Source organism: Salmo trutta, chromosome 24, assembly GCF_901001165.1.
Source record: "Salmo trutta chromosome 24, fSalTru1.1, whole genome shotgun sequence".
NCBI lineage: Eukaryota > Metazoa > Chordata > Actinopteri > Salmoniformes > Salmonidae > Salmo > Salmo trutta.
In genome coordinates, this window is record NC_042980.1 from 12,436,269 (window position 1) to 12,462,670 (window position 26,402).

The window sequence follows — 26,402 nt, forward strand, 5'->3', positions numbered from 1 at the left end:
CTTTCCCTCCCTGGCTGGGCTGGGGTGGCCACTCCATTCCACTCCAACTCCCTCTGGAATTTCACAGCTCCACAGGGTGCTGCTACGGAGTCGTCGGCTGGAAAAGCTGCTCTCTTAAGATCAGTAGGTGCTTCACTGCACATACAAAACATTATCAACACCTGCTCTTTCCATAACATAGACTGACCAGGTGAAAGCTATGATTCATTATTGATGTCACTTGTTAAATCCACTTCCAGTCAGTGTAGCTGAAGGGGAGGAGACCAGTTAAAGGACTTTTAAGCCTTGAGACATGGATTGTGTATGTGTGCCATTCAGAGGGTATATGTGCAAGTCAAAGATTGAAGTGCCTTTGAACAGGGTATGGTAGTAGGTGCCAGGCGCACCGGTTTGTCAAGAACTGCAACGCTGCTGGGTTTTTCACGCTCAACAGTTTCCCGTGTGTATCAAGAATGGTCCACCACCTAAAGGACATCCAGCCGACTTGACACAACTGTGGGAAGCATCGGAGTCAACATGGGCCAGCATCCCTGTGGAACGCTTTTGACACCTTGTGGAGTCCATGCCCCGATGAATTGAGGCTGTTCTGGGGACAAAAGGGGGGGGTGCAACTCAATATTAAGAAGGTGTTCCTAAAGTTAGGTATACTCAATGTATAGTTTAGGCATTTTATGCGATCGCTGAAGATATGCATACATTTTCTATGTGACTTTCATCTGTTATAAAGAAAGCCATTGGTATCTATTCTCCGCATCCCTTACATGAATAATTACAAAGCCCAGATTTATGTTGCCAGAGATTTATGTTGTCAGAGCATAACTCAGAACATAGTCACTACACGTCCCTGCTCAATCCATGTTCAGTTCCTTATAAAATATTTGTGATATTGATCCTGCATGACTGAACCTCTGTCCTCACCGTTTTTCATTCTCGTGGTATTTTACTGCACAAACCAATGAGTTCTGCCCAAGGCCTTCTTGATGACTCTCCGCCCCCTCTAGGTGTGCCGTCTAGGGGGCATCAAACACCTGGTGGATCTGTTAGACCACAAAACCCTGGAGGTCCAGAGGAACGCCTGTGGAGCTCTGAGGAACCTGGTCTACGGGAAAGCTACGGACAACAACAAGGTCGCCGTGAGAAACGCAGGTGGCGTCCCCGCTCTGCTCAGACTGCTGAGGAAGACTGTAGACGCTGAAGTGAGAGAGCTGGTCACGGGTAAGAGAGCGAGAGAGGGAGTGTGTCTGTGTGGTGAATTCATTGTGTGTGCGTTGGTGAATTAACTCTGTCTTGTTTTTTTCCTGATTTTTCTGGGTAAGAAAGCAGCGTTTATTTAAAATGGCCTTTTTAACCCTGGAAGTCCACGGACCGTGCCTTTCCACACCACAGCTCTGTGTGCTATTCTCTCTTTCTCTGCCCTCTGGCGTATTCGCAATGGTCACAGTTCCACATTATTTCACTCATCCATTATTCAGTGACGTTTGCCCAAATCACATCCACTGGAGTTCCACTGCAGGGTTTTTGTGGGACAGGAACATTCCTATACAACCTAAAGTAGAGCTGTTCAATTATTAATCTTCTCGCCAGCCTGTCAGTCCGCTTCGTCAGTCATTTGGCATTAGTCACTGGATGTGAGGAACTCCATCCCCTGAGTTGAATGACCCATACTAGGGGACAACTGGTCAGGACCAGACCAGAATACACATGATCTACTTCCCAAATGGCACCCTATTCCCTATATGCCGCACTACTTTTGACCAGGACCCATGGGGAATAGGGTGCCATTTGCCAAGGTGGCTGAATCATCTGTTTGTGTACAGCTCGGCTACATCCTCTACTCTGACTAGCTCTGACTCTACCTCAGGTTACAGTGTAATGGTTCCACCAGGCTGTCAATACACAGAGAGAACAAGCACAGTGCACTGTCCAATTTCTCCTTTCTGTAGTAATACGTTGTGGAAGTGAAGTGGAGACGTGGCTCGAGTCTCGTGTCAATCAAGTTGGTGTTTGTTTTTGTTTTTTCTCCAAGCATGGTGAACTCCAAAGGAGAAGGAAGAGCCAGTTGTTCTTAGGGTCTCCTCGGCACTGAAAATATGTTTCACGAATGTATAAATAAATCTGAAACATCCGGTTGCCATTTCCACTCACCACCAAATGGTGACGAGAGGAAGTGCAGTGGGAGAAGGAGGTAGGGAGATGGATTTTGGCCGCCGTTCTGCAAATGTTCTCATCGATGAAACGTCTGATCTCAATACAGTTTTCAGAGTGGACTACGTTTAAAAAAAATATATATATATTTTTTAAAAGACTTTTCCCTATTTGGTTGTTTAGGAGTTGAAGGGCAAATTGAGTTATTGCTCACAGAGTAGGCGGTCCCTAATGGAAATACGCAAATACATGCTAGAACGCGCCAATAGGATCTCGCTAGCTCGTGCTCGGCTCTGCCCACCTCCTTGCTTGTTCTGCCCACTATGATTAATGTGCTCCCATTGGAAATGACAGGCTGTGGTCTATCTTGGGTTAGTTATGAAAAATCTTTGCTGATGGGGTGAATTAAAGAACTAACGAGTCAGAGCCACATGCAGTCTATAACAGAAGGGAGTATGGGGGATGGAATCACTGGCATTGCGGTCACTTCTAGCCAGTCTAAACCATTGTCATTCAAACAGGAAGCCAGTTCAATGCAGATGTGTGTCGTACAAATCTTGGACTAAATTGCTTTGATGTGTTGTACGTCTTACGACTGTGTGTATAAAAAAAAAATAAACGGCTAATTGGCGGTTGAGGACCCAGAATACTATGCAATTAAAGAAGGTCGGTAATCACACCGTCCCCTCTGGATAATCAGAACAATCTACATGAGAAGCTTTCTGCCACACTTCCTGCTGGCCAAAGCCAGTGGGCTAATTGGGACTGACAAGACTTAGGATATGTCCCAAATGGTCCCCTATTTAGTGCACTACTTTGGACCAGAACCATATGGGTGCCATTTGGGATGCATTTTCTCACCAACACCCCTCTGACATATTTCTACCCTTGAAAAGAGCCACGTACTGTATGGTAAAGTGTACCAGAGTGCACTCAGCCTGCCCACCTCTGAGCTTTACTGGCAAGACATGTTTATTCTACTCCCCGGTATGTCAGTGGTCCTTTATTCCAGTGGGATCATCAGCTGTGCTCCATGTGAGCCACTACTGTAGCAGGAGGAGCCCCCTCTATTTTTTCTTCCCAGGTCAGGGGGTCATTTTGTGGGGACATGTGAAGCAATCTAGCCCTGGTCCCTGATTCCCATAGCAGCTGTTGTGGTTATTGGCTTGACCTCAAAAGGCCTCTGAGATCAAAGGGACAGGCCTCCCCTGGTTCTCGTCACCCCAGTGGCAGTACAGGTGTCACCTGGCCCCTACGGACGGACCAGCATGGCCATGAACTGTCATCACAGCCTCTCTCTCTCTCTCTCTCTCTCTCTCTCTCGCTCTCTCGCTCTCTCGCTCTCTCGCTCTCTCGCTCTCTCGCTCTCTCGCTCTCTCGCTCTCTCGCTCTCTCGCTCTCTCGCTCTCTCGCTCTCTCTCAAAACACAACGGCCCTGTCCTAGAACACACTGTTCGTATGTGACCCCACTGTTATCATTGCTGTCGCAAATATTTATTTAACTAGGTAAGTCAGTTAAGAACAAATTCTTATTTTACAATGACTGCCTACCCCGGGAGCAGCGGTACACACAACCTGGGACGGAACAAAATGAGAGTACATTATATTACGTTAGTGTGGAATCTGTGCTCCTGCGTTTCTATGTTGGCGTGGCTCCCCTCGAATAAAAGTACCTATGTGTAGGAGTACAGGCACACAGTTATACTGTAGTGGTCAGCCACACCCTACGGACTGGGGGACAACTAAACTGGTAGCACTAACCACCCCTCTCCTCTGCCCCCCACTGGCCTAGGAGAAGAACCCTATCAGAACTAGTCTTTGATTTTTGATTGTGCATGTTAGAGCAAGCCCTGGGCTTTGACCAGAGACAGGACTGTCCCAAATGGCACCCTATTCACTGTGGCCCGTGTTCAAAAGTAGTAGGCTCTGTAGGGAGAATAGGGTGGCATTTTGGATGCAGGGCCAGGTCAACATATGGTCCCCAGCCTCTTAGCAACCGCTATCCAGCCCCTCCCCCACCTCATCTGATTATTGATACTGCTGGGTCTGGTATTGCGATGGATCTGCACGCTCATACCAGCTCCACAGCACACCAACACATGCCCCTCTAAATCTCTCGCTCTCAGAGCCAACGAATGCCTGATCTACGCACATTAATCCACCCAATTCGGAGCCTGTTAATACCCGACCACACCCACCGCACCGTTACTCTGGCCAATCAGTAGCGGCTAAAACGTCTAAGCCACGCCAGCTCAAGCCCAGGGTACTATAATGGCTGTCCTGGCTTCAGCACCTCATTCCTGCAGACAGTAACTGAATAACAAGCTCAGTGGAGATTTCATTATGGGACGGAATGGAGCCCTTTAGCCGGATCACTGCTTCCAAAGCTATGAGAGAGACACACATTACCCCCCCCCCCCCCCCCCCCCCATCGCTCTCTCTTACACACAAACAAGTGCACATACGCTCTCTTTCTTTCTTACACACACACACACACACACACACACACACACACACACACACACACACACACACACACACACACACACACACACACACTCCCTAACTTTATAAATCTAGGCCACAGTCAAATGATATGTCTTTCGAGGATCGATCCGAAGGCAGATGATTGGCTCCTGTGTCACAGCGTATTGCCTCTCCAGCTCGGGCGTTAGTTTACGTTGGGCTAGTTGTTCCCGTGCCTGGCTAACATATCCACCACGGGAGGTTGGCGCCTCCTTAATTGGCGCCTCCTTAATTGGGCTCGTGGTAATGGCTGGAGTGGAACGGTATCAAACGTTGCCATTCCATTTGCTCGGTTCCTGCTATTTATTAGATGCTGTCCTCACCTCAGCAGCCTCCACTGGTATACATACAGTATATAGATATACATACAGTATATAGAACTGAGCCCAGATCAAGCTGAGAGATCAAGCCTCCATGCACAATTCACACAGGCGGTTCCATCAGACTCTCAAATGTGACGCATGGGAATCCCTGGGCTTTATAGAGACAACTGTCAGTCACACCTCACTGGACTCTGCTGCAGAGATTTATCCCAAGTTTAAAAAGACTGCAGAACAGGGCCAGTTTAAAGGCTGGCTGTTAGCTGTTTCTTCAAGTAGAGCTTTAGGGGCGATGAGGAGGGGCTGGGGGGGGAGACAGACCTGGATCATTTCAGTTTTCCTGGGTGCTTTATTCCAGCCGTGTGCGTGTGCGCGCACGTACGTGCATTATCACTACATTACGAGGCTCTCCTCCCGAGGGAGTTCTCGAAGGGAGTTCGCCACCGAAGAAAGCCAAGGCAAACACGAAGCTAAAGGCTAAGCTAGTAGAGAACGGCGCTAATTCACCGCAGAGGGGTTGGATTGAAATGAATCCCCCGGGCCTGAGAATACACGTTATAGCCGAGGTGATGTTACTGCTTCGGTATGTAGCCTCACACGGCACTGGCAGGAGCAGATAAGAGGCTTCATCGGCTGAATGTTAACCGTGGAGAGACGCTTTCATGGGTCGCTCGGGCCAAGCTGCGAATTTGTCCTTTCTATTCTTGTTGAAATGAAGACGTGAAATCGGACGGTTTTGGACCCCCGTGATAGTAACTGCCATAAGGTTATTATTGCCGTTATTTCATAAAAGTGTGAACGGACCTCGTATTGAACCGGGTAACTCCACGGATGGGGATACCTGGCTGTCCGTTATGCCTTGCTAGCATCCTCTTTTGGAATTGCCCTTGGGCCATAGTAATGGGTGTGATGACCTCCATTGGTTTAATTGGAGAGAAAACAAACAGTGGCTAGGATACATAAACACTGGGGTAGATGGAGGAGAGCTCAAGGAAACTACGAAGATCTCTCTCACACACACACACACACACACACACACACACACACACACACACACACACCAGGCATCACTCCCATCCCATGCTTTCCTATCCTCACACATCCAGAGAGATCAGCCTGTCAGTGGGGTGTAGATAGATCTGCTGTGCCTGCAGTCTTAGAGGGAGTAACTATGGGCGCTTCCCAAGTGGCACCCTATTCCCTGTACAGTGCACTGCTTTTGACCAGGGCCCATAGGGTTCCCATAGGGATCTGGTCAGAAGTAGTGCATTACATAGGGAATAGGGTGCCATTGGACTCTGGTCAAAAGTAGCGCGTTTAAATAGGGAAAAGGGTCCTATTTGGGACACATTATATGAGTCTGTCTCTCTCTCTCTGTGGTTAGACAGGAGCTGAGCTGCAGCCCTGTAGAAATCAGCCTGTGTTTTCTGCTTCCAGGAACAGCCATCTGATTAAAGAACGGGCTCCACGCGGGTTAATCTGGAGCAGATGCGGAATCAAAGGGCTCCTCCATCGCAAATTATACTAGGAATATTACTGCTTACCATAAGTACATTTGAAACTAATACAATTGTTACAGGATATCGGGAGACCTGTTGCATTATCCAGATGATGCGTTGAGCCAGTATCTTGTGGCGTTTTGTTCATCTCAAGAGAATAGTCTTCCTCACTTGCCTCGAGGACACCTAAAGCTTTTTAAGATCCTATTTGGTGCGGATTCCCGGCGTCTCTGTTCTGCCGGGGGATGGCTTTCGTTTGTTATGAGGGCTATTATTTATCCTCTGATCCTCTCTTCTCTCTGTGTGGTACTGAGCTATAGAAAGCCCTGGATCTTGGCAGCTCTGGAGGGCTAGCCTAACTGCACGCGACAGCTGACACAACCAGGGGTTTGTGGGCCCGTCTCTCTCTCTCTAACGTGCCCCCCCCCCCCTGTCCCTCCTGCTTCTCTGCAGGGGTGCTGTGGAACCTGTCCTCCTGTGATTCCGTCAAGATGACAATCATTCGGGATGCCTTAACTACTCTGACCAACACTGTGATCATACCTCATTCTGGATGGAGCAGCTCGACGTTTGACAATGACCACAAGCTCAAATTCCACTCGTCTCTGGTCCTGAGGAACACAAGTGGCTGTCTGAGGTAATGGACATTTTGAGCTTGATGCTACCACCCCCTTCTGGATGTTTAAAGCTACTGCAAATAAAGCATTGTCTGGTAATCTATGACTGTAGTTAGTGTGGTAAAGAAAATGTACAAACAAAATACACAGAATTAGAAGACTGTGTACTTACAGATTCAATACGGTGGCCGTTGATCCACCCATAATGCAAGGAGAAGATGGGTATTATGTTATGTTTGCCCAGTCAGTGTAATCACTGTGCATCCCAGCTGCATTAAAGGTTATTCTCGCTCTCCAGCCACCCTGCCAGGGCCCTCGTTTTGAAGGCAATGGAGGCATCCCAAATGGCTCCCTTATGGGCCCTGGTCAAAAGTAGGGAGTAGGTTCCTATTTGGGAAGCTGCTAGAAGTTTGGTCTCTAATTGGTGACGGTGTCTCTGAGGGCACTGGGCTCTCATTTCCCCCTCTCAAAAACACTCGTAATGGCATCGCTCAGGCCAACCAGAGAGCCTAATCCATTATGGATGGGACGGAGCAAAGAAACCCCACAACACACGCCAGCGTCGCGCTGCGGGAACAAACACAAAACACCGTTTCATCTGCTTCCCAAATGGTACCCTGTTCCCTTTTTATAGCGCGCTACTTTTGACCAAAGGCCTTTGGGGCCTTGTTGAAAGCAGTGTACAAAATAGGTAATAGGGTGCCGTTTGGGACGCAGACGTTCCTATTTTTACGTGGCTGTTTGTGTACGTTGCAGGGCCCGTCTGTCTTTTGGGTGTGATTTATTTGGGTGTTTGTATGTGCTGTAGGGGCATATGTCTGTGTCCTGAAAAGTGTGTGTTTCAAAGGAACCTGAGCTCGGCGGGGGAGGAGGCTAGAAAACAGATGCGCTCATGTGAAGGACTGGTAGACTCTTTACTCTACGTCATCAAGGCCTGTGTCAACACCTCGGACTTCGACAGCAAGGTCTGTACACACACACACACACACACACACACACACACACACACACACACACACGGTCACACAATGGCAGGCAGCTGTAGGGGTTAAGGACAACACCTACCCTACTGGTTTCGAATGATTTGATCGTTTCTCACTCATCTCCTTGCACAGCTCACTAACTTGATTGGGAAGGCCTTTTATCAGCCCATATGTGTACAATGTTAATAGCATGCAATTACAGTTCATAGACTACCAGCTGTTCCGGTTAATTATTTCCCCCACAAATTTTCCCTCTTTGATTTTGTGTCTCAAATGACACCCTGTTCCCTATGCGTCCTGGTCAAAAGTAGTGCACTATAGTAAAGGGAATAGGGTGCCATTTGGGATGCACACTGTGCATTTATTACCACAGTGATCTACTGAACAAATACCACTATATGGGCATCAAACAGTAAAGAATTAAACCCATTTGTCAGAGCTTTCTAAGTGGAGACACTTTAATCTGTTATCACAGTGTGGGTCTCATACCTAATTCATTTACACTGCTACAGATAACACCAGGCCTGCACATGTCCTCTCTCTCTCTCACTCACACACACACACACAAGAGAGGCTGGCCTAGCTTATTGATCACTATTTCACTGGAACAAACCTCTTATGATGTATAGTGTGCTGATTGAGATCTCTCCCCTCCCCCTTTCTCTCTCTCTGTTGCTCTCTTTCTCGCTGTCGCTATTGTCTCACTCTCACGCTATCTTTGTTCACTCTCTGTTCTCTCTCTCTCTCTCTCTGTTCTCTCTCTCTCTCTGTTCTCTCTCTCTCTCTGTTCTCTCTCACTCTGTCTTTATCGCTATTCTTTCTCACTCTCACTCTCTCTATCTCTCTCACTCTCTCTATTCTCTCTCACCCGCTCTGTTCCCTCTGTCTCTATCTCTATTCCCTCTCTGTCTCTCTCACTCTCTCTATCACTCTCACCCTGTCTCTATCTCTATTCTCTCTCACCCTCTCTGTTCTGTCTCTGTTCTCTCTCTGTCTCTATCTCTGTTCTCTCTCTGTCTCTATCTCTGTTCCCTCTCTGTCTCTATCTCTATTCCCTCTCTGTCTCTATCTCTATTCCCTCTCTCTCTCTATTCTCTCTCACCCGCTCTGGTCTCTCTATTGTCTCTATCTCTATTGTCTCTATCTCCATTCTTTCTCTCTCTCGCTCTATCTCTATTCTCACTCGGTCTCTATTCTCTCTCTCGCTCTCTCTCTATCTTTATTCTCTCTCTCTCACTCTCTCTTCTCTTTCTCACTCTGTCTATTCTCTCACTCTATTCTCACGCTCTCTATTCTCTCTTTCACTCCTCTCTCTCTCACTCTATTCTCTCTCTCTCTGTCCATCTCTATTCTCTCGGTCTCGCTCTCTCGGGTCTCGCCCTTCTCTCGGGTCTCGCCCTTCTCTCGGGTCTCGCCCTTCTCTCGGGTCTCGCCCTTCTCTCGCGTCTCGCCCTTCTCTCGGGTCTCGCCCTTCTCTCGGGTCTCGCCCTTCTCTCCCGTCTCGCCCTTCTCTCCCGTCTCGCCCTTCTCTCGCGTCTCGCCCTTCTCTCGGGTCTCGCCCTTCTCTCCCGTCTCGCCCTTCTCTCGCGTCTCGCCCTTCTCTCGCGTCTCGCTCTTCTCTCGCGTCTCGCCCTTCTCTCGGGTCTCGCCCTTCTCTCGCGTCTCGCCCTTCTCTCGCGTCTCGCCCTTCTCTCGCGTCTCGCCCTTCTCTCGGGTCTCGCCCTTCTCTCGGGTCTCGCCCATCTCGCGTCTCGCCCTTCTCTCCCGTCTCGCCCTTCTCGCCCTTCTCTCCCGTCTCGCCCTTCTCTCCCGTCTCGCCCTTCTCTCCCGTCTCGCCCTTCTCTCGCGTCTCGCCTTTCTCTCGCGTCTCGCCCTTCTCTCGGGTCTCGCCCTTCTCTCGCGTCTCGCCCTTCTCTCGGGTCTCGCCCTTCTCTCCCGTCTCGCCCTTCTCTCCCGTCTCGCCCTTCTCTCGCGTCTCGCCCTTCTCTCGCGTCTCGCCCTTCTCTCGGGTCTCGCCCTTCTCTCGCGTCTCGCCCTTCTCTCGGGTCTCGCCCTTCTCTCGGGTCTCGCCCTTCTCTCGGGTCTCGCCCTTCTATCGGGTCTCGCCCTTCTCTCGCGTCTCGCCCTTCTCTCCCGTCTCGCCCTTCTCTCCCGTCTCGCCCTTCTCTCGCGTCTCGCCCTTCTCTCGGGTCTCGCCCTTCTCTCGGGTCTCGCCCTTCTCTCGGGTCTCGCCCTTCTCTCGCGGTCTCGCCCTTCTCTCGCGTCTCGCCCTTCTCTCGCGTCTCGCCCTTCTCTCGCGTCTCGCCCTTCTCTCGCGTCTCGCCCTTCTCTCGGGTCTCGCCCTTCTCTCCCGTCTCGCCCTTCTCTCCCGTCTCGCCCTTCTCTCCCGTCTCGCCCTTCTCTCGCGTCTCGCCCTTCTCTCGGGTCTCGCCCTTCTCTCGGGTCTCGCCCTTCTCTCGCGTCTCGCCCTTCTCTCGCGTCTCGCCCTTCTCTCGGGTCTCGCCCATCTCGCGTCTCGCCCTTCTCTCCCGTCTCGCCCTTCTCTCCCGTCTCGCCCTTCTCTCCCGTCTCGCCCTTCTCTCGCGTCTCGCCCTTCTCTCCCGTCTCGCCCTTCTCTCGCGTCTCGCCCTTCTCTCGGGTCTCGCCCATCTCGCGTCTCGCCCTTCTCTCCCGTCTCGCCCTTCTCTCCCGTCTCGCCCTTCTCTCCCGTCTCGCCCTTCTCTCGCGTCTCGCCCTTCTCTCGGGTCTCGCCCTTCTCTCGCGTCTCGCCCTTCTCTCGGGTCTCGCCCTTCTCTCCCGTCTCGCCTTTCTCTCCCGTCTCGCCCTTCTCTCGCGTCTCGCCCTTCTCTCGGGTCTCGCCCTTCTCTCGCGTCTCGCCCTTCTCTCGGGTCTCGCCCTTCTCTCGGGTCTCGCCCTTCTCTCCCGTCTCGCCCTTCTCTCGCGTCTCGCCCTTCTCTCGCGTCTCGCCCTTCTCTCGCGTCTCGCCCTTCTCTCGCGTCTCGCCCTTCTCTCGGGTCTCGCCCTTCTATCGGGTCTCGCCCTTCTCTCGCGTCTCGCCCTTCTCTCCCGTCTCGCCCTTCTCTCCCGTCTCGCACTTCTCTCGCGTCTCGCCCTTCTCTCGGGTCTCGCCCTTCTCTCGGGTCTCGCCCTTCTCTCGGGTCTCGCCCTTCTCTCGGGTCTCGCCCTTCTCTCCCGTCTCGCCCTTCTCTCGCGTCTCGCCCTTCTCTCGCGTCTCGCCCTTCTCTCGCGTCTCGCCCTTCTCTCGGGTCTCGCCCTTCTCTCCCGTCTCGCCCTTCTCTCCCGTCTCGCCCTTCTCTCGCGTCTCGCCCTTCTCTCGGGTCTCGCCCTTCTCTCCCGTCTCGCCCTTCTCTCGCGTCTCGCCCTTCTCTCGCGTCTCGCCCTTCTCTCGGGTCTCGCCCATCTCGCGTCTCGCCCGTCTCGCCCTTCTCTCCCGTCTCGCCCTTCTCTCCCGTCTCGCCCTTCTCTCCCGTCTCGCCCTTCTCTCGCGTCTCGCCCTTCTCTCGGGTCTCGCCCTTCTCTCCCGTCTCGCCCTTCTCTCGGGTCTCGCCCTTCTCTCCCGTCTCGCCCTTCTCTCCCGTCTCGCCCTTCTCTCGCGTCTCGCCCTTCTCTCGGGTCTCGCCCTTCTCTCGCGTCTCGCCCTTCTCTCGGGTCTCGCCCTTCTCTCCCGTCTCGCCCTTCTCTCCCGTCTCGCCCTTCTCTCGCGTCTCGCCCTTCTCTCGCGTCTCGCCCTTCTCTCGCGTCTCGCCCTTCTCTCGCGTCTCGCCCTTCTCTCGCGTCTCGCCCTTCTCTCGCGTCTCGCCCTTCTCTCGGGTCTCGCCCTTCTCTCGGGTCTCGCCCTTCTCTCGCGTCTCGCCCTTCTCTCGGGTCTCGCCCTTCTCTCGCGTCTCGCCCTTCTCTCGGGTCTCGCCCTTCTCTCGCGTCTCGCCCTTCTCTCGGGTCTCGCCCTTCTCTCGCGCTCTCTTCTCTCTCTCACTATCACGCTGTCTTTCTCTATTCTCTCTCAAATTCAAAAGGCTTTATTGGCATGGAAAGTGTTACTGCACATATTGCCAAAGCAATCGTATAGAAACATATTAAATCAATGAAATAAATCAAATAACATTCAATGATTAACAGGACTCCCCGCCTCTCCTCTCTCTCTCTCTAGATTGTGGAGAACTGTATTTGCACTCTGAGGAACCTGTCGTATCGCCTGGAGCTGGAGATGCCCCCGTCAAAGTTTCAGGGAGCCCAGGAGCTGGACGGTCTACTGGGCAGTGAGTCTCCCAGTAAGGACGAGGAATCCAGCTGCTGGGGCCGGAAGAAGAGGAAGAAGAAAAAGGGCTCCCAGGAAGACCAGGTCAGCTTTGGCAATAAGAACGCCGGTTAAGACTCAAACGACACCCTATGTAGTGCACTTTCTTTTGACCGGCGCCCATAGGGCGTCCATAAGGCTCTGGTCAAAAGTAGTGCACTATATAGGGAATAGGGTGCCACTTCCATCTGTGTGGTGGAAAAATCACTTCCTAGGCCTCCGAAGTGAATGTTCACTCCAGGCGAGCTCAGGAATGAAAACTCATCACTGAGTGGTGGAAATGTAACATGTGACTTTCCAGGATTAAATGTGAATGTTCACTCCAAATGTTTGTCCAACGTGTAAATATATATTCTTTTAAATCAAAGCTAGTCTAGTAGCGAGATGAGTCTACGTTCCACGCCATCTGTTGTGTCTAACATGACGGAATCAGACGGAGTCCGCCTGTCTTTCAGAAACATTTGGGATTAAGTGCTTGTATCGCTGGATCTACACAACAGATGGCGTGGACTCATTAGACCACTCCTGAAACATCTGACCGACGTTGATTTTGGAGTGAACTATCCCTTTAACTCTTCTCGGAGCCCATAGTCACAAAACGTCTCAGAGCAGGAGTGCTGATCTAGGATCAGGTATCTCCTGTCCATATAATATCTTAAAAAAAGGCTCAACTGATCCTAGATCAGCACTCCGACATCGCATTAGAACCTCGAGGCGTGATCATGCGTTTTGTAATGTGTTCTCAGTGGGACGGAGTGGGCCCCATCCCCGGCTTCTCCAAGTCCCCCAAGGGGGCGGAGATGTTGTGGCACCCAGCTGTGGTGAAGCCCTACCTGACCATGCTGGCCGAGAGCTCCAACCCTGCCACCCTGGAGGGCTCAGCGGGCTCCTTACAGAACCTGTCTGCTGGGAACTGGAAGGTATATAGTACACACGTTGCGTCCCGAATGGCACCCTATTCCCTGTATAGTGCACTATATGAGGACTAGGGGGCCGTTTTGGAACACAGGCAACACAGCACCCAGGAGAGGATATGACAAGAACACTGCTCTATTGAAGGTTCTTTTCCCCCTGTTTAACAGGAAGGGTTTCTTAGATGTGGCAACCATTTTTAAATGGGAACTCTGCTCCATAAGCAAGCCAGTAAAACTAATGTCAATTGTCATTTATAGGTGAAGTCCAATGTATGTTTTTAAGTCTTCTATGTACTGTGTGCTAATTGCCGCAGAACACATTGAAGTGTACACTTTTGGGTGGAGTTGCATTGGCGAGTTTTTAAACGTCCTCTCTCTCTCTGTCTCCTCTGTTTGTACTAGTTTGCGGCCTACATCCGTGCAGCGGTGCGTAAGGAGAAGGGTCTGCCCATCCTGGTGGAGCTGCTGAGGATGGACAACGACAGGGTGGTCTGCTCTGTGGCCACCGCCCTGAGGAACATGGCCCTGGACGTCAGGAACAAGGAGCTCATAGGTGAGGAGTGAACACGGGCTCTGTGAAGGGGCGACCCGGGCCACGTTCCGGGCTGACTGCATTGCAGACGGCTGCCAGGTCTCACAACACATGGATAGGTGTTGATCGTATCTGCTCACCACACGTCTTATAATATAACAATTTGATCTCGACTGTGCAGTCGATGATGTGGCGCACAACCATTGGTTGATCCAATGCATCTGCAATGTAGTAAGGGGGAAGGCAACCCACCAGTACAGTAGGCAATGCACATGTGCTATACAAGCACAGAGCAAATAAATGAAGACCAACACTATATACTGGTTTACCTACATGTGCTATGAAGCATTAGAGTATGAAAAAGGCAAGGGATGATGGGAAATTAGAGGTTCAAAATGAAGTAGAGCCGGAAGAGTTGCGAGCGCTTGCTTACTAATCTAGCTGCCCAGATCGCCGCACTTAAATTGCATCCCCAAATTCCTTCTTGTTTTTCGTGAAATCACCCCTTTTCGGGGAAAGAGGTTGTTATGGGCTAGCTGCTATGGTAATAATGAGTTGAGAGAACAAGGGTTTGTAGGATCTGTAGGTGTAGACCCTTGGGGGGGCTACTAGCACTATGGAAAGGCACATGGTAGGCTGTGGAAGTACAACTCAAGCTGAACTCATGTAGCATCCGCAATGTAAAAAGTACACTGTGTACTCGAGGCCCGCCGGCCCTAGAGAAAGGAATCTGCCGTACAAATACATTACGTAGGACACATCCAATGAATGTCTCTTGGTTTCCGTTGGTCTGTTTCTCTCTCTGTGGCGTTTTAGTTGAAGGTGTAGCTAGATCATTTATTTGCAGCAAAAAAATATCAAATAGAACATAATGTATGTGAAGGTGAGGGTGACGACTAGAATTAGTTTATAAAGAAACCTTGCCATAATCTAGATGGTCAATTTATAACAGAAGTTATAAGTACAGTACATAAGCAGTACTTTATCCCTCTCTCTTTCCTGCCTTCTCTACCTCCTTCCCTCTCTCTTTCCTCCCTCTCTTTCCTCCCTCCCAGGGAAGTACGCGATGAGGGACCTGGTGAACCGTCTCCCTGGGGGCGACACCAGCCTGCTCTCTGACGAGACGGTGGCGGCCATCTGCTGCACCCTGCACGAGGTCACCAGCAAGAACATGGAGAACGCCAAGGCACTGGCCGACACGGGCGGCATCGAGAAGCTGTTCAACATCACCAAGGGCAGGGGAGAGAGGTAAGGGAAAGGGGGGGAAGGCTGCCTTCGGCTGCTTCTAAGACAGTCTGCATTGCGTCCTAAATGGCACCGGATTGTCTTTATAGTGCATTACCTTTGATCAGAGCATTGTGGGAAGGGGGAAAAAAACATACAAGGAACAGAGGGTCTGGTCAAACGTAGTACATGATACTCTATACGGAGTAGGGTGTCATTTGGGATGCACATGGAGAGTCTAAGAAGAGACATGCACACCGAATAATGATCTAAGGCGAGATTCTCGAGGACGGTTGAGAGTAGACAAATTTTTCTACCACAGAAACATGCAATATGTCATGTATTTGCCACCGATTCCTAAGTGGCCGTGGTCCTAAATTCTCAGTGCTAATGTGTAGTGACGCGTGTCTCTCTGTCCCTAAAAGGTACTCCATGAAGGTGGTGAAAGCTGCCGCTCAGGTCCTCAACACACTCTGGCAGTACAGAGACCTGAGAACTATCTATAAGAAGGTAAGAGGGTTGGGATGAGCCACCTACAGTAGGGCTACATCTCAATGATCTCTCCTTCCTGCCAAAGTGGGGCGAGGTCATGGAAAAAGGCACATGGTAGGCTGTGGAAGTCATGTACTCATGTAGCATCCGCAATGTAAAAATAGCCATCACTGTTAAATAGCCATCACCAACCGGCCTCCACCCAGTACCCAGCCCTGAACTTAGTCACTGCCACTATCCAGCTACCACCTGGTTACTGAACCCTGCACCTTAGAGGATGCTGCCCTATGTACAGTTGAAGTCGGAAGTTTACATACACCTTAGCCAAATACATTTAAACTCAGTTTTTCACAATTCCTGACATTTAATCCTAGTAAAAAATTCCCTGTTTTAGGTCACTTAGGATCACCACTTCATTTTAAGAATGTGAAGTGTCAGAATAATAGTAGAGAGAATGATTTATTTCAGCTTTTATTTCTTTCATCACATTCCCAGTGGGTCAGAAGTTTACATACACTCAAATAGTATTTGGTAGCATTGCCTTTAAATTGTTTAACTTGGGTCAAACATTTCGAGTAGCCTTCCACAAGCTTCCCACAGTAAGTTGGGTGAATTTTGGCCCATTCCTCCTGACAGAGCTGGTGTAACTGAGTCAGGTTTGAAGGCCTCCTTGCTCGCACGCTTTTTCAGTTCGGCCCTCAAATTTTCTATAGGTTTGAGGTCAGGGCTATGTGATGGACACTCCAATACCTTGACTGATATCTTTGGAAGAATGTTGGGGTCATTGTCCATTTGGAAGACCCATTTGCGACCAAGCTTTAACTTCCTGACTGATGTCTTGAGATGTTGCTTCAATATATCCACATACTTTTCCTTCCTCATGATGCCATCTATTTTGTGAAGTGCACCAGTCCCTCCTGCAGCAAAGCACCCCCACAACATGATGCTGCCATCTCCGTGTTTCAAGGTTGGGATGGTGTTCTTCGGCTTGCAAGCCCCCCCCTTTTCCTCCAAACATAAGGATGGTCATTATGGCCTAACAGTTCTAGTTTTGTTTCATCAGACCAGAGGACGTTTCTCCAAAAAGTACGATCTTTGTCCCCATGTGCAGTTGCAAACCGTAGTCTGTCTTTTTTATGGCGGTTTTGGAGCAGTGGCCTTTTCAGGTTATGTCGATATAGGACTTGTTTTACTGTGGATATTGATACTTTTGTACCTGTTTCCTCCAGCATCTTCACAAGGTCCTTTGCTGTTGTTCTGGGATTGATTTGCACTTTTCGCACCAAAGCACGTTCATCTCTAGGAGACAGAACGTGTCTCCTTCTTGAGCGGTATGACGGCTGCTTGGTCCCATGGTGTTTATACTTGCATACTATTGTTTGTACAGGTGAACGTGGTACCTTCAGGCGTTTGGAAATTGCTCCCAAGGATGAACCAGACTTGTGGGGGTCTCAATTTTTTTTTTTCTGAGATCTTGGCTGATTTCTTTTGATTTTCCCATGATGTCAAGCAAAGAGGCACTGAGTTTGAAAGTAGGCCTTGAAATACACCCATCTCCAATAGGCTAATTGACATCATTTGAGTCAATCAGAAACTTCTAAAGCCATGACATCCATTTCTGGAATTTTCCAAGCTGTTTAAAGGCACAGTCAACTTAGTGTATGTAAACTTCTTACCCACTGGAATTGTGATACAGTGAATTATAAGTGAAATAATCTGTCTGTAAACAATTGTTGGAACAATTACTTGTCATGCACACAGTAGATGTCCTAACCGACTTGCCAAAACTATAGTTTGTTAACAAGAAATGTGTGGAGTGGTTGAAAAATGAGTTTTAATGACTCCAACCTAAGTGTATGTAAACTTCCGACTTCAACTGTACATAGACATGGAACACTGGTCACTTTAATAATCTTTACATTACATTTCATATGTATAATACTGTATTCTAGTCAATGCCATGCTATTCAACTATTGCTGTACATATACTATTCTATCCTACGTATTCTACAGAAATACTACATATTCTATTCACATACTGTACAGTATACAGTGCATTCGGGAAGTTTTCAGACCCGTACACTTTTTCCACATTTTGTTACGTTACCGCCTTATTCTAAAATTGATTGCATTAACGTTTTTCCTCATTAATCTACGCACAATACCCCAGAATGTTTTTTTTGTTGAAAAATTTACATTTTAAATTAATATTCAGACCCTTTACTCAGTACTTTGTTGAAGCACCTTTGGCAGCGATTACAGCCTCGAATCTTCTTGGGTATGACGCTACAAACTTTGGCACACCTGTATTTGGAGAGTTTCTCCCATTCTTCTCTGCAGATCCTCTCAAGCTCTGTCAGGTTGGATGGGGAGTGTCGCTGCACAGCTATTTTCAGGTCTTTCCAGAGATGTTCAATTGGGTTTAAGTCCGGGCTCTGACTGGGCCACTCAAGGACATTCACTCCTGCGTTGTCTTGGCTGTGTGCTTAGGGTCATTGTCCTGTTGGAAGCTGAACCTTCACCCCAGTCTGAGGTCCTGAGCGCTATGGAGCAGGTTTTCATCAAGGGATCTCTCTGTACTGCTCTGTTCATCTTTCCCTCGATCCTGACTAGTCTCCCAGTCCGTACCGCTGGAAAACATCCCCACAGCATGTTGCTGCCACCACAATGCTTCAAGTAGGGATGGTGCCAGGTTACCTCCAGTTGGCACTCAGGCAAAAGAGTTCAATCTTGGTTTCATCAGAAAAGAGAATCTTGTTTCTCATGGTCTGAGAGTCCTTTAGGTGCCTTTTGGCAAACTCCAAGTGGGCTGTCAGGTGCCTTTTACTGAGAAGTGGCATCCGTCTGGCTACTCTACCATATAGGCCTGATTTGGTGGAGTGCTGCAGAGATGTTTGTCCTTCTGGAAGGTTATCCCATCTCCACAGAGGAACTCTGGAGCTCTGTCAGAGTGACTATCGGGTTCTTGGTCACCTCCCTGAACCCGATAGCTAAGTTTGGTCAGCTCTAGGAAGAGTCTTGGTGGTTCCAAACTTTTTCCATTTAAGAATGATGGAGGCCAATATGTTCTTGTGCCTCGTCATAATCCTGTTTCTGAGCTCTACGGACAATTCCTTCAACCTCATGGCTTGGTTTTTGCTTTGACATGCATTGTCAACTTTGGGACTTTATGTAGACAGGTGTGTGACTTTCCAAATAATGTCCAATTAATTGGGTTTACCAAAGGTGGACTCCAATCAATCAAGTTGTAGAAACATCTCAAGGATGATCAATGGAAACAGGATGCTCTTGAGTTTAATTTCAAGTCTCATAGCAAAGGGTCTGAATACTTATGTAATTAAGGTATTTCTGTTTCTTGAAAAAAAAAAAAATAATTTGCACAAATTTCTGAACTTGTTTTTGCTTTGTCATTATGGGGTATTGTGTGTAGATTGCGGGGGAAAAATATAATTTAATCCATTTTAGAATAAGGCTGTAATATAACAAAATCTGGAATAAGTGAAGGGGTCTGAATACTTTTCGAATACACTGTGTGTGTGTGTGTGTGTGTGTGTGTGTGTGTGTGTGTGTGTGTGTGTTTATATATACACAGACCCCTTGACTTTTATATAAATAAATAAATAAATAAATACATAAATAAATAATCCGGACTCTGACATTGCTCGTCTTAATATTTCTTGATTCCATTCTTTTACTTTTAGATGTGTGTATTGTTGTGCCTTGTTAGATATTACTGCACAGTTCGAGCTAGGAACACAAGCATTTCGCTACACCCACAATAACATCTGCTAAATATGTGTATGCAACCATTACATTTCTATTCGATTTGTTCACTTCCCTTCATTTAAAGGAAATTACTGGTGAAAGAAATATGGTGGAAACTTCAATTATCCCAATGCTTTTAGGTTTGTGGGATGTAGTGAAGGATTGTACACTTCAGGAGAAAGGAAATATGATTGTGACGCACCCCAGGTCTCTGTGGCTCATACTAACACCGTTTCCTTTCTCCGCTGGTCTTCAGGACGGATGGAACCAACACCACTTCATCACGCCTGTGTCTACTCTAGAGCGCGACAGATTCAAGTCTCAGCCCACCCTCCCTACCAGCACCATACAGATGTCACCGGTCAACCAGTCAGGTCAGCCTAGCTACATAGACGATCATTCACCTAGGCTACGTCCCAAATGGCAATCTATTCCCTAGGGGGCCTAGTGCACTACTTTTGACCAGGGCCCACAGGGCTCTTTTCAAAAGTATTGCACTAGATAGGGAATGAGGACCCGTTGGGGACGTAGCCCTAGATAAGGACACATGCGTTTTCAATTCAACGTTTTGTTGTTTTGACCTCCATGTTGTGTTCTCCACAGCTGGCAGTGCAACCTCCTCTCCTGCAATGCTGGGAATCAAAGAACACCGTTCTGATTATCACAGGGCACAGTCAACTATGCAATTTTATAAAAACCAAGGGGACAACAATGTACATAAATACCAATATACAGGTAAACAATGAGCATAGAGAATTATCATACAAAAACCGTCCATAAAAACACAGCATATCGGTTGAGACGTTGGAATTTGATTGAAAACGTATCAGCCATGTGCACCAGACCGTGATTCAAGTATCCCCTAGGGCCTTTCTGCCTCTATGTAGGGCGTAATCCATCTCACCACTCCCAGGAATCCCATTCCATGCCCCCTCTCCCCTAGCACTTCCCTAGATCTCCCCTAGCTCTCCACTAGCTATCCCCTACATCCACCCCTACCTCCCTGTTTCTTATCATCCTTATTGGGAGCTGGAGGCTCTTAGACGATCGGTAGTTCAAAAGAGCACTTGAGCCTCTTTGTTGCGTTTAAGTGGGTCTGCTGAGCAATATAGTGGCTGGTCCGCCCGCATTGTGAGCAACTCGGCTCAGCAGCCACTACAAAGCGGCCATTGTTAGTTGCCCTGAGGAAGAGTGGAGCTACTTCCCAAATGGCACCCTATTCCCTATATAGTGCACTACTTTTGACCAGAGCCCTGGTCTAAAGTAGTGCACTATATAGGGAATAGGGTGCCATTTGGGAAGTTGCCCTACTCTTCCGCAGGGCAACTAACAATGGCCGCTGCCAGGTGGAGAGCCCTCAATGGGGTGCTGAGACGGCAGAGTAAACGGAGCTGGGGAAGCTGCAGCCTCCCTGCCTAACCTTCTGCCTGACTACCCAGCAACACTCCCTGGAGTAATATTGTACGGTAACAACGTTTTATGTTCATGGAAATTTGAAGTTATACCGTTATCTTGTTAATTTCTCTTCCAGGGTCTGGAAAGCCGTCACCATATTATATCGGGTCCTACTCCTCGCCGACAAGAGAGGACCCCAGAAGAGCACAGGTAAATTCAATGCAGACTCTAAATCAATCCCTTCTGGTCGAACATCTCCATCTTTCCCTGCGCTATCAACTTGGCCGGTGCAGGCGGCTGCTTCGCTCCGCTACGCTAATGGAAGGAGACTGACACGTATTACAGTGTGGGTGAATGAGAGAGTTGGGAGACGTCCAACACATCAGTCATTGTGTGAGCGAGAGTGAATGTGACTGCTGTAATAGGGATAGGCGGGGACGGCAGTGGGTGCATCTCAGGCACCTGTCACAGTGTGGACACGTCCCTGTGTGCCCACTCGGATAACACCCAAGGGGAGGGAGCTTTGTGCCCACCTCTCCTCCCTCCACCGACTAGACAGGAAATGGACAGTCAGGATATTACACCCAAAGGAGGCTAGTGAAGGAAGGACGTCTCATAACATTTTACATTTTAGTCATTTAGCAGACGCTCTTATCCAGAGCGACTTACAGTAGTGAATGCATACATTTCATACAGGTCCCCCGTGGGAATCGAACCCACAACCCTGGCGTTGCAAACACCATGCTCTACCAACTGTGCCACACGGGACCATAACAATGGCTGTGACGGCGTTAATGGTTTCAAACGCACGGAAACCGTTTCTTTGATGTTTGATAACATTCCATTTCATTATTTTCAAGCCATTACTTGGAGCCCGTCCTCTGATTTTAAAGAGCCACCAGCCACAACTCATTACAACCAACTTTGGTCAGCCATACAGCCACAGAATGTGAATTTTGATACACAAAGTTGTAATAAGTTTGAATCAACAAACTATTTCTCATCCTTTTCTCCCATCAGACAGTTGAAAGTAGATATTTTCCTGTATTTGACATAGAGCGATCTGATTGCGTTGCTTCTCTTGTCTCCACAGCAGCAGATGTACTACACTGAGGAGCCGAGCAGGCGGAACTACGACACCTACAGAATGTACCTGCAGTCTCCACACGGCTACGATGACCCCTACGTGGAGGAAGTGGTCAGCTTTCCCTCCACGGCAGACTACAGCTCTAAGTCGCACGGTCACGGACTCAAATCCCCCACGAACTACGTGGACTTTTACTCTACCACCCGGAGGCCTTCCTACAGGGCGGATCAGTACCCGGGTTCGCCAGATTCCTGGGTATAGGGACTCCCATCTTGGAAACCCCGACAGATGAACTCTTCCATGAACTTTTACTTGTGTGTTTGTTTTTGAAAATGTGGATCTGAATGTGGAGATCGACGCGATGGCAGATGGAGAAATGGAATGTTAACCAAAGAAAGAAGGAAACCAAGGAATGTGTTTTTTTTGTTAGTTTTTTTAAGAAGAGCAGTGGGTGTGTTCGGGGCGGGCGGCACTGGACATTATCGTGAGTGGTGTCCTGCTCTGTCTAGATGTTAGTTTTTCTTTTGGAAACCTGTAGCTGTGGCAGCGTGGTGAAGGTGTGGGTTATGTGACGAAAGGTTTGCGGTAATGAGTCAAAAGGGGGGAATGTGTATGTTCGTAGGCAAAAATGGATCATGAACTCATATCTGTAAAAAAAAAAATATTATAGTAACCTAAAGATGTTAGTTTGTACAGAGGGATCAAATTGTATTTGTTCTTAATGTTGAGATTGTGTATGCCATGGAGTCTTGTACATTTCCTTCATTTTATTGTAAATACAGAAAAAATGCCACCTGGTTTACATTCATCAGCACTGGTAAAGAGGTGTGCCATGTCAAATCTATATTATAGATCTATAAATATATGAAGAAGTAAAGGGAGGGAAAAGATGGCATCATAACACAAACATGCAACGATAATAAAAGTTCACTTTTGTTTTTTAAATGAATTGTGTAATTGCAGACATTTTTTGAAAGATTTTCTCTTTATTTTTCCATTCTCTGTCCTGGATCTTTCATCGATAATTCGCTGACATTTTCTGTGCACAACAACCAACAGAAATAAATGTGAACATTTGGTCCATGAAGAGCTCTACAACTCCTCCCTATTCTTCCTCATCCTCTCCTCTTTGCATACATCCAATTATTTCAGTAGAAAAAGAAGACAACGATGCATCCCTAATAAAATGGCCCCCTATTCTTTACATAGTGCACTACATTTGACCAGAGACCTATGGGCCTTTGTCAAAAGTAGTCCGCCATATAAAGTATAGTGTGTAATTTGGGACATTATCAACATGATAGAATGACCAGACACTCAGCATTTTCTTCGTCTTATTTCATAAACAGACTAAAGACCTTTCCAGAAACACTTTGAAAGTTGTTAGAAGTGACAAAAAGACCGATAGTTGCGGCATCGTTTTTTTTTTCAGGACATCAAGTTAGTTTTATTATCAAAAATGTTTTAAACATTTTGTTAGGTAAATATCACGCATTTATCACTAAGATAAATGAGAGATGAGTTAGTTTATGAAAATATCTATAGCCCCTCCCTGTACTCTTGGTCCTTCATACTGTACAGATCTTTAAAAAGTCAGATAGTAATGTGGAAATTCACACTACCATCACCATATTGCTTACATCTATTCTGCTTATATTCAGATCTGAAAACAAAAGGGGCATGGCTGGAGGTTGTTTTTGAACTAGGCAATGGTGTTGAATAAATGACAGAATTGGTAGAGAAGCAATAGGATTAGATCATGAACATCCTCAATGAGCACCATGCACACAAATGCGCCGATCTATAGACTGAATGGATAAAACATGCAAGCTGTTGAAACTGTTCACTCCATATTTCTGGTTCACTCATGTGGAATAAATTAGTCTGCTGCAGCCTCATGCTGCTGCTGCTCGCTTCCTGCGTAAACTAAGTCATTTTCCTTTCAGCAGTATAAAGTGGGCGTTGTGGTACTTTGTGTTCCGTTATTGTTGTTCAGAAGTCGAGAATGGTGCAACTATCTAAATCTGGAGTGAGAGAGAGTCCTCAATTGAAGGCTGGCCATCCTCCGGCAGGTATGGTGGTGATTTATTCATATTAATTCGTCATTTGCATCAAGTTGTGCATATTTTCTTTTGTCCAAAAATGTGTTCGATGTAATGTCTTGTTTGCTTTTTCGAGGCGGTAAGTGTGGTTTACATTCAGTGCAATTTACAATATAGGCCTGATCTTGTTGTCGCATGCGAACATTGTTGCAATCTTGTAAAAACATTGGTAGGCGACAATGTTGGAACGCACGCTCGAACCTCAAGTGCGTAGGTTGCAAACGAATTAAAACTAAAGTAGTTCTAAATGCCCCTATCACTGCTACTATGATCTTTTTTTCGTTGCGATGCGTGATGAAAATTGAATCGGTGCATAGTTTATTGTGCAGACATGGTACATTCTGTGCTCTAAACTGCACCCAAGGGACAGGCCAACACTGTTCATATAGTTAAGTGAATATCCCCTGCAGATTGTTGCTTATGTATGGGGATTTAGAGTCCAAATAGTCCCGCTCAAACTATTATTAAAATGCTAATTAACGGGATGTTTGCATTTCCACATATCTTTGGTTTTGGACCTGGCCTACGATAAGCCTTATTGCATACTGTTCTGGTGTGACATGCAGATGTCCCAGAAAATAAATTCTGGGGCCATAGGTGTCTCTGAGTAGGAGGGATTTTTGGATCAGTTTTGCCCTGCTTGATACCGGCCCCTCAAAGAGATTCTTTGCACAGTACAAATGTAATTATTTCTGAGCTGCACGTTGTTTGGGGGTATTCTAGAACATCAAAGTGCTTTTTGCTTTGGCAGGATGTGGGTAAAGTAGACTCTCTTTTTATTAAACCTGCCTATAGCAAGTCAGAGGAAAAGAAACAACAATGCTGAACTCTCTTCTAACTGCCAACTTTCTTCCAACACTGACACTCCCAAAGTCTCATTGTATAATGGCAACATTCCAAGACATTATAACCTGAAGATGTTTGGTTTTTTTCTTACAGTAACTCTGAATAGTTTTAACTCCTTCATGACCAAGTTCAGGAAGTTGTGTAACTTTCCAAATGGCATTAAATTCTGGATTTGCAAAGAATGAGTATGTAATGAATTTATTTTAAACGGTTCCACTCTGGCACCACAGTGAAGGCTGGGGGGAAACGAGTGGTCAAGAAAAGCTGTGAGGAGAGTCACGCAACCCACCATGTGAACCCAGAGAGAGAACACAAAGTTCCCAAACCCAGGTACAGTTCAGGTAGCCCCTCCCTGTTTTAGTCTTTTATTCTATTTGGTGCCAAATGACAACCCAATACTCCCAAATACAGGGTCTCGTCATTTACAGAGCTCGGATTGTGTTCAAATGTTGTTTTTTTTACATTGAGAATGCGTCAGGAAAACCCTTAACTGCAATGTTTGTTCTCGTTTAACATGTAATACTGTTCTAGATCTGCAGCCACCTCCAGCAGAATGCAGCAAATCAGTGTCTTGATGTCAGGAACACTTGACAAGGTAAGGATATCTGACTTAAAATGATGGCTGCATCAGTCCCACAAGGGTTGGCCAAAAAGCAGGTTTGGGGGGGGTCATCATTTGTAATGATCATGCAAGTCTCAACACTTCACTTCTTCAGATTGGCATAGTAAAATGGTATCCTCTGGATTGCTTGGCAAGTCATGATTTTATAAGATGTCCTCATTGTTTCAGTTGGGACATGACTTCCCAGAGACCCCAGTAAGTGTGAAACACAGCAGACTCAGACCTGCTATGGAGAAGACACACTCGCCAGCTTTCAAGTCCAGCTTCTGCATCCAGCAACCGAAAAAGTTCTGAAGCAACGTGTTGAAGTTGCCTGAGAGGAAACGTGCAGTCGCCTGTGAAAGACCAACAGGAAGTGTTAGTTATATGCATGAGGGGGCCGACATGAGACATCAGAAAATACTTTAATGTTTAACTTTCTTGATTTAATGTAGAATCAATTCAGCTTTGAATTAGTTGCAATTTGTGACTTTGCTACTTTTAGGTGAGAAAGTGGAGCTTTGCAGGTATATGGTGGGTTTTCAGCTTACTCCAAATCAGCACTTACTGTGCCTTTTTTTTATAAATGTATGAATGAGACGTCCTGTAACCCTAAGTGAACTAAAGGCACACATGGTGGGCATTTTTGAAATAGTATGTTGCATAAGTGGGTATAAGCTGGATGACTGACTTTTGTCATGGAATGTTTTCATAGTGAAAAGCTTGAATTAAAAAAAAAACTGCATGGCATTAAATTTTGTCCTTTTTTTTTATGGTTACTTCTAGATTCACGTGACTAAATAAAATGCAATTAATGAATTGTTCAGTTGAAAGCGTTGCTTTTTCATACTGCAAATTTTGTAATGACCAGAAGGTGGCGACAACTAACTCCTGTTAGCTTGAAGGAGATGGCATTTTTCGTTGCTTTTTTTTTTAAGCTTTACCATGGATGTTTAACACCTAGGAAAACCAGGGTCTTTGAGTCCATTTCCCCTGTCATTATGAGGTATTTTCTGGCTTGCTTGTCTATTATATTGAT

The 26,402-nt window shown here is 47.4% G+C and overlaps 2 protein-coding genes across 10 annotated transcripts in view; both read left to right on the top strand.

The window, feature by feature from the left end:
- LOC115160704 (plakophilin-4) overlaps positions 1-22,901 on the top strand; it is a 134,137-nt gene extending 111,236 nt beyond the window's left edge. For 7 of the 9 annotated variants that reach the window (XM_029710985.1, XM_029710981.1, XM_029710986.1 and 4 more), the window contains 12 exons: positions 1,002-1,215; positions 6,944-7,127; positions 7,955-8,072; positions 12,259-12,450; positions 13,152-13,325; positions 13,722-13,872; positions 14,907-15,099; positions 15,501-15,585; positions 19,589-19,706; positions 19,936-20,067; positions 20,864-20,937; positions 21,821-22,901. In XM_029710985.1, the coding sequence (XP_029566845.1) occupies positions 1,002-1,215; positions 6,944-7,127; positions 7,955-8,072; positions 12,259-12,450; positions 13,152-13,325; positions 13,722-13,872; positions 14,907-15,099; positions 15,501-15,585; positions 19,589-19,706; positions 19,936-20,067; positions 20,864-20,937; positions 21,821-22,075 (1,890 nt within the window). In that variant the 3' untranslated portion in view covers positions 22,076-22,901. The remainder of the gene's footprint in view (positions 1-1,001; positions 1,216-6,943; positions 7,128-7,954; positions 8,073-12,258; positions 12,451-13,151; positions 13,326-13,721; positions 13,873-14,906; positions 15,100-15,500; positions 15,586-19,588; positions 19,707-19,935; positions 20,068-20,863; positions 20,938-21,820) is intronic. The other 2 variants (XM_029710988.1, XM_029710989.1) reach the window with 1 other exon arrangement.
- An 826-nt stretch (positions 22,902-23,727) lies between these two features.
- Positions 23,728-26,118, top strand: LOC115160705 (death-associated protein-like 1-A). The gene is made up of 4 exons (XM_029710991.1): positions 23,728-23,886; positions 24,993-25,092; positions 25,294-25,357; positions 25,553-26,118. Exons 1-4 carry the CDS (start codon positions 23,820-23,822, stop codon positions 25,676-25,678), a joined length of 357 nt encoding a protein of 118 aa, XP_029566851.1. The 5' UTR covers positions 23,728-23,819; the 3' UTR covers positions 25,679-26,118.
- The last annotated feature ends 284 nt before the right edge of the window (positions 26,119-26,402 follow it).

What these genes read in the sequence shown, in the direction of transcription:
- LOC115160705 (XM_029710991.1), top strand. Translation starts at nt 23,820, where the DNA reads ATGGTGCAACTATCTAAATCTGGAGTGAGAGAGAGTCCTCAATTGAAG. An exon ending in GGCTGGCCATCCTCCGGCAG is followed by an intron (nt 23,887 to 24,992) that starts GTATGGTGGTGA and finishes CTGGCACCACAG; the next exon opens with TGAAGGCTGGGGGGAAACGA. An exon ending in CACAAAGTTCCCAAACCCAG is followed by an intron (nt 25,093 to 25,293) that starts GTACAGTTCAGG and finishes ATACTGTTCTAG; the next exon opens with ATCTGCAGCCACCTCCAGCA.